Genomic DNA, 13,990 nt, shown 5'->3' on the forward strand with positions numbered 1-13,990 from the left:
AAAATGAAGCTTAAATCAAATGTTTTCTTAGCTCTTGGGCTGTTGGTCGTTCCTTTCCCAAGCAGTTGAATGGATACTTCTGAAGAGACGCCATCAAACAGCTTTTTGCAAGAGAAAATGGAATTAACATCTCTGCTGGGGCTTATTTTTTTGTGATTGGAAAAAAGTACCATGCCCACAGCCCTTTTAATGTGAAAGCATTTTGTTGAGAGAAGTAAACTCTGTATCTGCCTTCATCTGTCTTGTTCTGCCCTGTCCACTTACAGGTCATGGTTGTTAAATCTGGACTGATTTGAATGCCCTCACTTGATAGATCACCTCTTTCTTGTCTTGATTTTTACACTAGTTAGTTAAACAACTGCATACCTCAGGTTAGAAGAGCTGTTCTGCAGCAAACTAGGGAGCAAACTTGTCATAGTCCATACTGTGTATTCTGCAGCATTCTGTTTTTTTGCCTTTAAAATAGCCCTGTGTTGCTAAACCTACTCTCTAGCCTGGCTCAGTGTGAAAGCAATTTTGTGATGAATGCTGCTAGAAATGCAGCTCTTAGGAATGATTGTTTCTGATCTTAATACAGAAGCAGACCTGTGGTCCCTGCTGGAATATCTTTTGCGGGTTTTTTTGTTTGTTTTGTTTTCAAAAGCTCTTCAGTGCCTCGGATCCCCTGTGACGAGTGATGAGCCAGGACTGAAAAAGCAAGTGTGAATCCCCTCAGATTTGTGGGGGAAGTAGGTTAGGATCAGAATCCAAATCTCTCCTTGTACTGTCTTTGCAATGTCAAAGAGGCCTCTGCTGGGAAGCGGCTTCTGCAGTGCTTGGGCTTTGGCAAGCAGAGGCTGAAGACTTTCTGCAGCTCAAACATCAGCTCAGCTCTGCTGCTAGGGGTATGTTCCCTCTCCTAGTTGTGGCAAGGATTTACCTCTGTTACAGAAAAGCTTTGGACATGTAATTTCTCTTCTCTTGAAACTTATATGGGTTAGGTTATCTTGCTTTGTGTGGTAGGGTCCTACCCAATGGATGTGTTCTTCCCAATACTCCCTTCCCTTGGTTCTGTGCAGTAGGCCACATGCTGATACTTCCCATGAGAGGTCATACTTGATTTGGCTCCCCTTCCAGAGCAAAGCATTTAAGATTATGTTCATGCAACACAATCTGCAAGTACCCCAGATAGCCACGTTCACTGCAAAGCTGGGCTTAGCTGAACTCATCAGTATGGGGATTTTACCCTGATGATTTTGCACAGCTTCTGTACCCACTGCTTGCTTGGGTATCTTGACCCAGCGTGGTACCGTACTCTGCCCAGAAAGCTGTCTGCACATGATGAGAGCCTATCTACGTTACTCCCAGCCGTCTCCTTCCAAGCTGTCACAAGTGATTGTTCTTGGCAACATTTTGGAGACGACGGATGGTGACATTATTACCGATCACATGAAAGCAACAGATTAATAATAAAAGAGAGTTGTCCTGGAAAGGCCTTCCTGTCTTGACAGTCAGCTGTGATCATAAAAGCAATGCAGAAAATGAGCCTCACTGGAAGAAAGTGTTTGGCAGAGACTTCTTAATGCTTCTTCCTCCTGTTCTGGCAAGAGAAGGTAGTCATAGACCCCCATCCCTAATCCTGTCGTTATTTATGTTCCTCTGCTTCCTATACTGTATGCACATATGGGTGACTAAGGCCCAACGCTGCTGTATGCATGTGAAGTGGAAGAAGATAAGCTCTGGGGTGCATGGTGGACAAGACACTTCAGTTTGCCCCTGCTGCCCTTTTCCCCGGTGAGCAGCTCCAGTACATGTAAGAGGAAAAGAAATCGCCTCCTTAGTTAGATGCATGGCCCATCTGTGAAATGGGTGTTAATTCTTCTCACCCTGGTGCAGCATTCCTGGGAGAGGGTGGGACTGATTTCACATCATTCCTGATTTCATATTGCAGAAAAGTTATAGTGAGGGCACAAATTAATACATGACTGCTGCTGTAGCTTGCTCTATCCAGCCTTTTGAAGTCTGTAGTTTAACACTTATGAATCCCCTTGCTCTGTTGCGTGACAAGACCGTAGATGGAGAGAAGAGGGGTAACTTTGACCAAAATGTTGCCTTAAGAGGCAGCATCGTGATACCTCTTAGGTGGCTAGTTTGGTGTCTGTGGGGATGTTGTAGAGATCAAAGCAGACCCTGAGTCCTCTGCCATGTTTTGGCCAGCCAAAACTTCTTGAAAAGTAGTTTTGCTCAATAGCATGTGAACCCAAGCTTCCCCAGTCACAGCGCAGTTGGATGTCATCGTGCTCCATAGCGCGCTCCTTTCCTTCACGGGCCCATTACGCAGGTAGGTTCTAGATCTGAACTCTCTGCAGCCATCACTCAGCTCGCAGGAGCCTTTGCTCAGTTCTTGTGCAGGAGAGGTCTTGGCATCCTGCATCTCCCTGAAGTCATGCAAAGAGTGGGCTCACCACTGGAAACCAGTTAGTGCTGGCTGCTGGTTCATCATAACTTACTTGGCACTCCTCAGGTGCTCCTACATTCAGACCCTAAAGTGCTGGGTACAGTATAAAATGACAGCTTAGACTATCATGAAGCACAACGATGCTCTGCATTACTGTCTAGACATCATTGTCCTCTGAGTTTGGTGTGAGGGAGGCTGGGAAGGCAAAGGACAGAGAAAGTGACAACTCCAGGTTTTGTCCTGCAACCTCCTTTTTAGTTTTTTTTTTTTTATTCCCAGTTTGAATTCAGTTTGTGACTGTGAGTGAATCTATCACCTTCTAATGAGAGACTCTTGCAGCTCAGGGCACAGCAAGCTATTTCTCTTGTGCGCTAAACCTGACAAATGATGGTTTCTTGAATCTTCTGAGGAGTAAAAAGTGTTTGCAAATGTTAATGGAAAATATCTAAAGACAGAAACATCCCCCATCAGCGAAGGTTTCTTCAACTGAAAACAGAGGCCCTGATCTAAGTCCCTTGCCTTCAGCAAGGTTATGACAACAGTGTCTTTGGCTCCAGCTCATTGCATGCCGTTATACCAGAACTTCAGACCTTTTTTTGAAGCAAGTGTAGGGAGCTTTTGCCACCCTGAAATAGAAAATCCCTGTTTTCAATAGATATCCTGTGGATAATCACCAGTGTTGCTAATGGATCAGTCTGGAGCCCCATGGTAAAGCCCAACCATGGCCACTTCTGGTGACTATTAATAAAGCTGGGAACCCCCAAAAACTCCACTAAAAATTTGTTATTTTGTCTCAGACTTGTTTTCTTGGTGCTATCCTATAGCTTCTCTAAACCTGAAAATTTGAATGCCTGTTACAAGGTTGTCAAGTCCTTCAAAACTAAAATCTTTGACACGTGAACTGGGAATCTCATTGCCTGGGGCTCCCTGCTGCTTGCGTCTTTCTTAGGTTGTACCATTGTCACAGCAGGGAGGTCTTAAGTGTTGACTTTTTTTCATTCCTGTTTCAATAAAGGTAAAGCAGAGCCTATGTTACAGAATACAGTGCTTATTTAGTCTGTCAAAGAGTGGCAGATTTTGGATTTCTTCACTCTTGGAGATGAGTCTCTAACTCTGCCCTAGACTACTCTTGTATTACCCTAACTGCAGTAGAAAATACAAACATCTGCTTGGACTATGAGTGTTTCAGTGCTGAAGTCTCCTGGTGTCACCAGGAGAGAAGACAGGCTACCATCCCTCCTTGATAGGTCCACGTGGCACATCACTCTGTGCATGCAAACAGAGTAACAGGATCAGCTTATATGTAACATATGAAGATCTATAGAGCAAGGACAGCTCACAGCAGAAACTGCTCTAGGTGCTGCATACCTGCCTGCTTCAGCAAGCAAGGGGCACTTGTGACCGCTGTCAGATGTTCAGAAGTGCTCCTATAGCTGGGCTGTAAATGAATGCTTGATTTAGATTCATGTCTGTGACCAAGAAAACTTAATACTTGTGATTTTTTTGGTTGGAGACTAGTGCCTTGACCATGAGACACTAGCATTTCATTATATGTTTATCTTGCTTCTTTTCTAAGATGAACCTTAGCCAAAACTGAAGAGTATGTACAAGCATGATACACAAAAAAGATCACAATGGGCTGCAAATGCACATGAAAATCCAAATGCCTTCTGAATCTGCTGGGCTTTGCACTTTCGGTGCTTGCTTTCAGTTTCTTCTGTTTCTTTTTTTTCAAGCTGCTGCTGAGGCCTCTGAAAGGCTCAAAAGTGCCAATTTAGCAAGGAAAATGTGAGTTTTGTAAAAGGCTGTCATGTGAAGCACAAACATCCAGCTTGAGGTTCACCTGTGTGATGCTCGCTTCCATTTTATGAGACTACCAAGTGTTACGTGCATCCTGCCCACGGCTGCTGGGCTCCTGTTGCGCCTCTGCTCCTGAAATACAACATTTGTGAAGTTTGTAATTTTTTTAGAAGTGTAGTTTCCTCCTTGTGACCACCAAGTGGTGCTCTGCACTGCACCTTGCAGCAAGGCAAGCTGTTGGCATTTTGGGATGGGGGTTAAAAAGCTGTTTTCAGAAGTGGGAATGAGCTAGAGAGGAGGAGGAAACAAGTTAAGAGCCCTTTCTTTTCCCCTCGCAGTGGCTGTACTACAAGGAGTACGTTATTCACGTCTTTATGCTGTGGCTGCGTGATGATTGATGTAGCTTGGTGATGACCAGACGTGATAAGTACTCTTGGCAATTTCAATGTGGGTGTTCAGCTTGGCTGCCTGCTAGCCTTTGGAGGTACAGAGATGGCTATCTGCTGCTTCAAAACTAGATCCTGGCAGGTGTCTCTGATTTGGCTTGCTGAAATCGCGAGAAGCTTCTAAAAACCTTGTCCCAAACTAGTTTTTCAGAGATAAATATCTGATTGTTTTTTTCTTGGCTGTTTTTTCACGCAGTCCATCTAGGGAAAACCTCTGTTCATGTTCCTCCTCTCCGGTGTGCTAGCTGTTTAGCGTCTTTGCTATTAAAGTCTGGAAATGTTTATAGCTGTGTTGTTCTCAGCAGAGGCAAAAGACCTACATTAACTTGTCTTTGCAGGTTTCCTGCAAGCACTCTCCAGGTGCCATTCTCAGGTTTACAGAAGCTGTGTATTTTGTATGAAAACATGCGGTTTGATAGAGAAAATTCTTATGTTGATTTGAAATGATGGGCACATTATGAGACAGAAACTGCCTATAAAATGTAATGGGAATTTAAGGGGCTAACTACATCCCTGTAAGCTCCATTAGATGCTCTGTGTGGTATAATTGTTTGCAGGAGTGATCATTCCTTTCCAGGTACTGAAAGCCATGCTATAGCAGGATGATGCAGCTGAATTCAAACAGCAGCTCATTTGTCTGAAATGCAGGGCTAGAATTGAAAGATGGCAAGAGGGATTGTCTTTTCTGGTGAGCTGGAAAAAACATGCAGTGTTTTAAAGCAAATCCTTGAATTAGACGGAAAGGAGATGCCATGTAACAGCACAGTGAATGCCGTGGTTTTATAATGTGCACTGATTCCAGTGTAGGTATTCCAGTCTGTGAAATAGAGGCCAAAGGAAGGAGGCCAGCTCCCCCCAGATAATTCAAGTTGGATAGCCACCAGCTGAGTAGCTTCCCCAAAGTTCCCCAGGTTGTTTCTCGGGTGTTTTGTGGGACAGCTGTGCTGGAGTGCTATTGCATCCCGCAGCAGAAAGGAGGACAGTGAAGCATCACCTGCTTTACTTACAGCAGGTATGATATGTGCAGCCCCTCAGGTGTCCTACCTCAGCTGCTCTATCTTATTGCAGCGTCTGTAACCTATATGAGGTACAACTCCAACAGAAATAAAGGGATAGCTAGATAACAAATGTTGATTTGGCTGGATTAACATGGTCTTAGGCCCTATGGCTGAGCCAGCTGCTCAGATGCAGGGTGATGGGCTCTCCCACTCTGAGTACATCAGGAGGGAGTTTTTCTACAGGGCTGAGCAGAGCTTTGTGTAAATGAGATGAAGTGCATAAATATTATGTTTTAGCTTTCGTCTTTGAAAAAACTAACCATCAGAAATTCAAAGCATGTCATTATTCCAGATACTATCTTTTCATGGTGGGTAGCTCCATTAGTAGCTATTAAATAGCTCATGAAAATTCCGGCTCAGGAAGTCCTTGAGTCTTTGATAACTAAAAGCTGGGAAGAGAGACTGTGGGAAGACTGGCTCCGTGTGTGCCCTGCTCTCGTCTTTCTTCAGCATCTGCAGCTAGTTGTGGTCAGAAATAGGATGCATGCAGAAAGGGCCTTTGGTTTGATCAAGTATGGTCGTTCTTGTGTTGCCGTTTTAGATACTAGCGATGAAATATGGCTTGAATATTTATCTCTCCATATGTAAACAGCACAGTCAGCTTTGGAATAAGATGGGTATCTGCTCTAGTGGAGAATCCACAGGGATTTCCTCGGCGTCACGTTTCTGCTCTCACGTGAAGTGTTGGCCGCGCTGCCTTCTTTCCAATACTGAGTTAAGTATTTCTTGGTCATACCTTTGTCTGGTGTAAATCTGTTGTGACAGGAGTCACCCAAGAGCCGATCTGCCAGCGTGCATCAAAGCGAGATGCTTTTTCTGGAGGAGGAACCGTATCAGTCTAATGGGCTGGAAAGCAGTGTCCTTTCCAGACCTTAATAAAAGTTAAAAATATAACCAACTTATTGCTGCCTCCAAGATTGGAAATCAGGGAAATACTTCTCACTTGAGCTGAAATTAGTTGAGCACAGAGCACTATAGTTATATGTACTCAGGTATTGGTACGCATGCACATGCTTGTTTGTACTCCACTATTAGGAAGCGAAATAACAGTATTTCCCACTAATGCATTTGACAGTCTAAGACAACATCTCATTGTTACTTAGGAACTTCAAATGGTGGTGAGCTCTTCCAAATTAATCCCTTTGGGTGTCTTTCCTGTTAGAAAACAGGCAGAAGTTCATTCAACTGGTCTGCCTTTGGAGAAGTGGTATCAGCTGGCTGTGTTGGTGCTCACCTGTAGAGATGTATGACTATTCTGTCTTGTGGGATCTTTCCTGATGTTGCTTTTATGTCTCCCTGGCCAGAGGGTGAGGAAGAGGAAGAGGATGAAGAGGAGGAGGAAGAAGAAGAGGAAGAAGAGGAAGACGAGGAGGACAAAGACATAGATTCGATGGATGAAAGCATGGAGGGTGACACTGAGCTGCCAGGTTTCACGCTTCCAGGCGAGACCTCTCAGGAGCCCATAGCTGGCCTGGAAAACCCTGTGGCCCAGCTGGCTGGGGTGTCCTACCAGGTTCCTGACACCATCGAGTGGGAGCAGCAGAACCAGGGTCTGGGTAAGAGAAAAAGCCCCTTCTTCCTTTACCCTTACAGAGGACATGTTTCCTGCTCTTCACTTTGCATGGGACAGCCCCTTATGCCAGGGAGTCTCACAGGTTGGCTCTCAAGCTAAACACAGAGCAAGCTCATTTTTGAGGAAATCCCATCCCGCAGTGACGACTGGTTGAACTGGGATGGGTCCCAGGCAGCGTGACCTGAGTTTTCATTTTGGGAAGATCTGCTCTGAATACTCCAGACCTGCTCCTTCATTCCCAGAGCTTAGTGTTGTCTTGCGCTGAGGGTGGACAAATAAATACTTCTCAGGTGAGGGGAAATTTCAGTGCCCTTTGTCTGCAATGGGTTGGTGCCAGGATATATCCTGTGAGGACAAAGAGAGTGGGATAGTTGGGTAGTTGCTCATCAGCCCATTTGCTACTTCAGCAGCGTTCTTGTAAGTGCCACTTTTCTTGCATTTTTAAGGGATGTATGGTCCAGCCATGGGACCCTATGATGGCAGTGTTAAGCAAGACAAACCTGCAAGACCTCTAGAAAGCTTTATACAGTTTATTCCCACTGTACGTATAGGTCCTGTGTTTTATGACTGGACTAATTTATTCCACCTAGGAAAAGCTTATCAATGTTTCTATGTGTGATGTCCATCTGATGCAAATCAAAGCTGGTGTGGGACAAGGTAAAGTTTAGAAGAGAACTTGCCCAGCTTGGCTAGGGGCACTGGGATCATGTTCCAGCATACTCAATTTCCAAGCCAAGCCCCATCAAAAGCAGTGGGAACCTTTCAGGTGAATCAGTGGGAGCTGAACCATGTCTATACAGAAAGTCTCTGTGTCTGACTATTAGAGAACTAGCTGGTTTGAGAGGCTCATCACATAAAGAAACCCCAAAACTCTTTTATATGTTGTGTTAGAAGAACTATCACTTCCCCTGGATGTTAAATTCTGATTTAACCTGGCAGTTCTTCCCCTGTAATGCTGTTTCCAGCCTGCTTTAGCGTTGTTAGCTTCCTTTGAGTCGAATCAAAGAGCGTATTTCAAGATCTCCATGGGAGGGTTGCTCTTTGAGGGCAGATTGAGTTTGCATCAGGTCTGATATCTCCCTGTCCCACTAAGGCTTGCTTGAAAAACATTGTTTTGGATAGTTGCCATGTCAGATCTGTTTCATGTGTCCTGTTATCCCATCAGGCTGGACAGGAGCTGGAGGGGCAGGAATAATTATAAGTGTTTAATGGTTTTGTGGTTGGCTTTGGCAAGCTGGATTAAAGGGGTACACGACAGTGCTTGGAGGAAAAGTGTGTAACAAACATAGGGTTATGATGGGAGCCGCATCAGCAGCTTTGTGTTCTCATGTTACTCATTTCCTTGGTGCAGGATCTTTGTGGTGCCTCGAGGGAAAACGTGAGAAGAGCAGCGTATTTTCTGCACTCAGGGGTGCAATGGGCTGGCTCGGTGAGCTCTGTATGACTGCTAGCAATAGTGAGAAGGTAGCATTAAGCTGTTGACCATCTAAAGCTATTTGCTTCGTTCAGTACTGTAAGTACCAGGATGGATGGCATCACGTTGTGCAGTGTGGAGGAAGATGGCACTGATATCTCTTCAGGGATCTTGGTATATTTAACTGTCCCAGCTAGGGTGGCTGATGCAATGCCATCTGGCTTGGGTCTGTGGAGGGCTCCAATGGGAGCCCTGTTCCCAGAGCAGGGTGCAAGGCAATCATTGGTTTGTCTGGAAGGGTGCCTAGAGTCTGCTGAAGATGCTGTTGTATATGACATAGGCTGTTGCCATGAACTTTGAGGCTATGGAGCAGGTTGTTCTGCATAAGGCATCAGGGGCATCTCTGTTCATAGCTGATGCAGGTCTGAACTGGAGTCATGGCTGTTTCCAGCCCTACCATCTTTGCTCCTGGAGGAAGAGACTCAGGGTAGGAGATACCTGTCAGATGCATTGGTAAATGAGGCGGGTGAGAAAGCAGTGACCAGAGGCTGAAGCTGTCCCTGGTGTGCAGTAAACCTCTCTGGCTGGAGGGGCTGTAATAATTGTGTACAGAAAATAAGCAGACCTGGGCTATGAAACAATATGTAGCTTTAACATGCCTTGTGTAATAGCATCTGTTATGAGGTCCCCTTGCCCTAGGCAGAGCCATGCTGGAGGATGCATTTTGCAGTATCTCTTTCGGAGATCTGCTTCTGAACATACGGGCCCAGTTCAGTTTCTGATGTTTAATATTGCATCATCCTGCAGCCTTCATCTTCTACCACCTTCTCTCTTTCTTAGAACTTGGAAAGGCCACCTTTCTAGAAATTTCATATGTGGAATAAATTGACTGTGTAGCAACAGGTAGGATTTTTCTCCCTAACTTATGTTTTATTGACCCTCATGCAAATTGGAGGAGCCCTTGTGAAGTCTGTCAAGGTAGGTCAGCCACAGAGCACTGAGTCCGGGCACCTGATGGACTGAGCAGACATGAATTTCTGCATTCTGTGGAAGTGCCTGGCTGGGTTATGTGTCACCAGATCCAAATGATTTGAATTGCCTTTTATTTTTAACCTGTTGCAGTCTATGCAGGCAGCTGTGAGGGAGAGGATGAAGCTGTGGCTGAGCTGAGTTCATCTTTAGGAGTTAGGTAGAACTTCTGTGCAGTGGTGTTGTAGGTGAGAAAAGAGGGGATGCGGTGGGATCAGTCTCTGCTTGTGAGTCACCCCTCGTATTCCACCAGGTAAACACTTATGTAAAGAGCCATTTATTCTTTTTCTGTCTAGACGACCTTAATGGCTCTTTGATATTGCTTCCTTCCCCATCTACAATGTGCTGATGCCCACAATGCTCCTAAGAGAAAGGGAAATTATTCATGTTTTAGAGGCACAAAGAAAACCAAGGACTTGCATGAGCTCACACCAAAACTCTGAGGCCAAGCAAGGAGTTGAACCCAGATGTTCTAAGGGCTTGTTTGCTGGGGGTGTGTGAGGAATGAGAGGTGCTGTTGTATCTTCGTGGTGGTGCTGGGCTCCTTTTCCCTGAGATGCTGGTGCAGCAATGTAGCCCTTTCCCTCTTGCCAGTTTGTGCTAGGTGGGTGTTCTGTCCTGGTTCCCTGGACCTGGGTGTGTGGGCACAATGCTAGGCTGCTGCTGTGTCCATACCTGGTCCTAGTTGCATGTTTCTTTATGGGGTGTGTTAGGGAGAACAGGAAGGGTGGAAGAAACATAGAGCTCGTGTCAGCAGGAGGTGGATTGTTAAGAACAAAAGAAATCCCCCAAACCTGGCAGGAGGCCAGAAGTGCTGCCCACCTTGTTCTGCTGGAGCACTTGGAGAGACCGGATTCACCGTGAAGGGCTCATAAAGCTTTAGATCTGCTGGACGCATGCATGGACTATTTCTCTTTGAAACCCTTTTTCTCTAAGTGCTTTTCATATAAAGCTACCTCTTTGAAATGTGTTTCCTTTAAGTGCTTTTCTTCTACAGCTAAAATTAACTTGACTTTAATTTTAAGACGGCTTCGTAACCGCTGGATGTCCCCAGATGCAGTCCCTGGAGAGGGGAGCTGCAGTTCTGAATGCAGCTGGGTCAGGGGCACTGTGCTCCTGCCTGCCTCGGCCCATGGTGTGCGTCTTTGTGCATCCTGGGGAAGAGCTCTGCACTTCCCTTCCTTCGCCAAATAGTGCTGAGATGTGAAGAATTTCCCATCTTGTGTGAGTGAAATATGGTTTAGAGAAGAGAGGGAAGTTGTTCTGCTTGACATGGGATATGGCACAGGAAAGGAAGACTTGAAGAAAGATAACAGTAGCCAATGGAGTACAAGATGAGGGTACACCATCTAAGCACCAAACTTTTACAGTAGGCTTTTTCCATCTTTCAAATACTTTGCACATATGTCCTTCTCCTGGGGATGCGCCTGTCCTCTGGCCTTCAGAATTTTGACATTTAATGCTAAAATCTGTAGTACAGAAGAGCCCAGAAGTGTTGGAGTAGCTATTCTCAGGTCAGTTATTATTGAGTTTGCTTGGTCTGATGGCTGACACACTGCAAACCCCTAGAGAACAAGTAACTTGATCCACAGCTTGGCAGAGCAAGAGACAGTTTGGATTTTTGTAATGGTCAGTGAGAAAGTGCTGGTGAAACAGAATCATTAAAAATGTCAGTTCTGGGAAGTCAGATGGTCCTACATTAACTCCAGCTGAGCAAAAGCAATTTATAAGCGCCACTAATGAGGCTGTCAGTTTTATAGTCCATCAGCTGATTCTCTAACCAGCAGTATTTAGACAAAAAGTAAAGCAGAAGATTATGTCATCTGTGCCTTTATAAAATAGAAATTGATCCTCTAAAACCTGTTCTGATTGCCTGCAGCTCTGGAGAAGGAAGGTCTGAATACGCTTTGGGATCTCTTTTGCTGTCCTGTTCAAATGCTTTGTCTTCAGAGGTTGCCAGCAAAGGACACGGCAGTACTTTGGGACCTCTCTGCATGGTGTGCAAGATGACTTTGACCTTTGTCTACTTGATTCTTGATTTGTACATGGGTGGTGTGTGGTAGGCGAACACTTAACTGTTTGGAGAGCATCAGAGGGGCATGAAACTTGGGCTTTCTGGGAATGAATAAAAATACATAATTTTCCCTGCTACTTCTTTTGTGATTACGTGTTTATGCATTACAAGGAGAACTGCAGTTGGTTTAGATGGGTTCAAACCTTGTGAACAGTTTCTGGGTCCTTTAGTTACTCCTCATGAATGTTAAAGTAGATCGTCTTTGTTGTACCCCTCCATGGAGATCAAGGCCCTCTACTTCTGTGTTGGTGGTGGCTACTGTGACTGTGCTCTTCTCCCACATCTTGAAAGTATTTATTCTCCCAGTGTCTGTGAGAATCCTTATTTTACAAACCATGAGCCAAGACATAGCAACTTAGCTTGAACAGGTGTGGGAACTTTGTGGTAGAGCATGAAAATGTCCCCAGGCTCCCAAGCTATTTGTTAATCCCATAGTGCTTGCCCATCGTCCATGTCCCAAGATGAAGAACTCCTGCTATCAATAGTAAGGTAGCAGCAGGAGGTCTAGGGCAGTTTACTAAGCCTTTAATCTTGCTGCTTTGGAGCATGCAGTAGTTTGCTCTGTGCATTCAAAACGTATGGAGTTGTCTGGAGTGACAATGATGTTTTTGTCTTGAGGCATATAAGGTTGTGATGTTTTGAATATATGGCTCAAGTTGTCTAAGCAGAGGTTGTTATGGTGGACTTCGGTTCTTTAAGATATTGACTGAAACCACCAGTTGCTTATCCTAGGTCACCACTAATATGAGATAACACCAGTAAACAGAGGAGAGACTGATTTGAACCATAAACCTTAACAGAGGAAACTCCATTGTTATGCTCAAAATCTTGTTTTATGGGCAAAGAGAAGGCACACCTCATATATTTATAAAACCAAAAATTTATTGCTAATATAATTGAAATCTTAAGAGTCTAATCATTATTAGTCCAGATCTAATTATTAAAAGAAATAATAATGCAGTTAGGATTGTTACACACACACTTCTTAGTTTCTGTGCTTTATCCTGGTGTTATGCTTGTCCTTCCCTTGCTTCTGTGGGTCCTGAGGTTAGTGGTTTCATGCAGGGGTTTGTGGTGAGTTTATTAGGGCAGGTCATCAACATCTGGAGTTCTTTGCCAGGAAGAATACGATGTTCACATTGATAGTTTCTTCTTTCTCACTTTATGGTCTACTTGAAGTCATTTTTGTATGTTTGTTAGCATGCTTTTGCACCTTGCTCTTTCTTCATTGATCTGCAGTTCCATATTACATCTGAATTTACTATATATGGTGGCTTTTGTGTATGTTAGATACTATTTTTTGTTCTCTTGTTTACCCTAAACCCATTTTTGTCCAGGTCTACAGTCCTTTAACTGGCCATTGGCGTGTTGTTTATATCCACCTGTTTATGGCAATGGCAATACCGTATTACAGGGCTACGTGATTATCCTGTAGCTTGTAAGAAGTCACCTGAATTGCCCAGTTCCACAGCAGTTGTTACAGGTTTTACAGTTGTTACATCTACCCATGGAGGTATTGTACACAGTGGAGTTTGGACCATCCCTGTAGATGGGAATTAAAGATAAAGAAAAATAAAATGGCAGTTTAGAAAGAAGTTAAGAAGTGTGACAATGTAATTCTCAACATGTAGTTTCCAAGATATATACCGTGTCTGCGTTTCATGTATTTTTGTGTGTAGGATCTTAGTTCTTATAATAACGGAAGATCATGTAACTCTCTCACTTAGGTAATGACAAGGCACTTCCATAGTTGTCGTGGTTTAACCCCAGCCGGCAGCTCAGCCCCCCCCCCAGTCGCTCACTCACTCCCCCCCCTGGTGGGATGGGGGAGAGAATCGGAAGGGTAAAAGTGAGAAAACTCATGGGTTGAGATAAAGACAGTTTAACAGGTAAAGCAAAAGCTGTGCAGGCAAGCAAAGCAAAACAAGGAATTAGTTCACTCCTTCCCATGGGCAGGCAGGTGTTCAGCCATCTCCAGGAAAGCAGGGCTCCATCAGGCATAACAGCTACTTGGGAAAACAAACGCCATCACTCTGAACATCCCCCCCTTCCTTCTTCTTCCCCAGCTTTATATACGAGCATGATGAACATCCCCCCCTTCTTTCTTCTTCCCCAACTTTATATGCTGAGTGTGTTTAGTAGGCGTGGAGGTGTTGGGT

The 13,990-nt window shown here is 44.6% G+C and overlaps 1 protein-coding gene across 2 annotated transcripts in view; it reads left to right on the plus strand.

Moving 5' to 3' along the window:
- ARMH4 (armadillo like helical domain containing 4) overlaps window positions 1-13,990 on the plus strand; it is a 70,547-nt gene that overhangs the window by 18,779 nt on the left and 37,778 nt on the right. For both annotated transcript variants that reach the window (XM_075501572.1, XM_075501573.1), the window contains exon 5: window positions 7,046-7,297. In XM_075501572.1, the coding sequence (XP_075357687.1) occupies window positions 7,046-7,297 (252 nt within the window). The remainder of the gene's footprint in view (window positions 1-7,045; window positions 7,298-13,990) is intronic.

The sequence above is a fragment of the Mycteria americana genome, chromosome 5 (assembly GCF_035582795.1).
Source record: "Mycteria americana isolate JAX WOST 10 ecotype Jacksonville Zoo and Gardens chromosome 5, USCA_MyAme_1.0, whole genome shotgun sequence".
In the NCBI taxonomy this organism is placed as follows: domain Eukaryota; kingdom Metazoa; phylum Chordata; class Aves; order Ciconiiformes; family Ciconiidae; genus Mycteria; species Mycteria americana.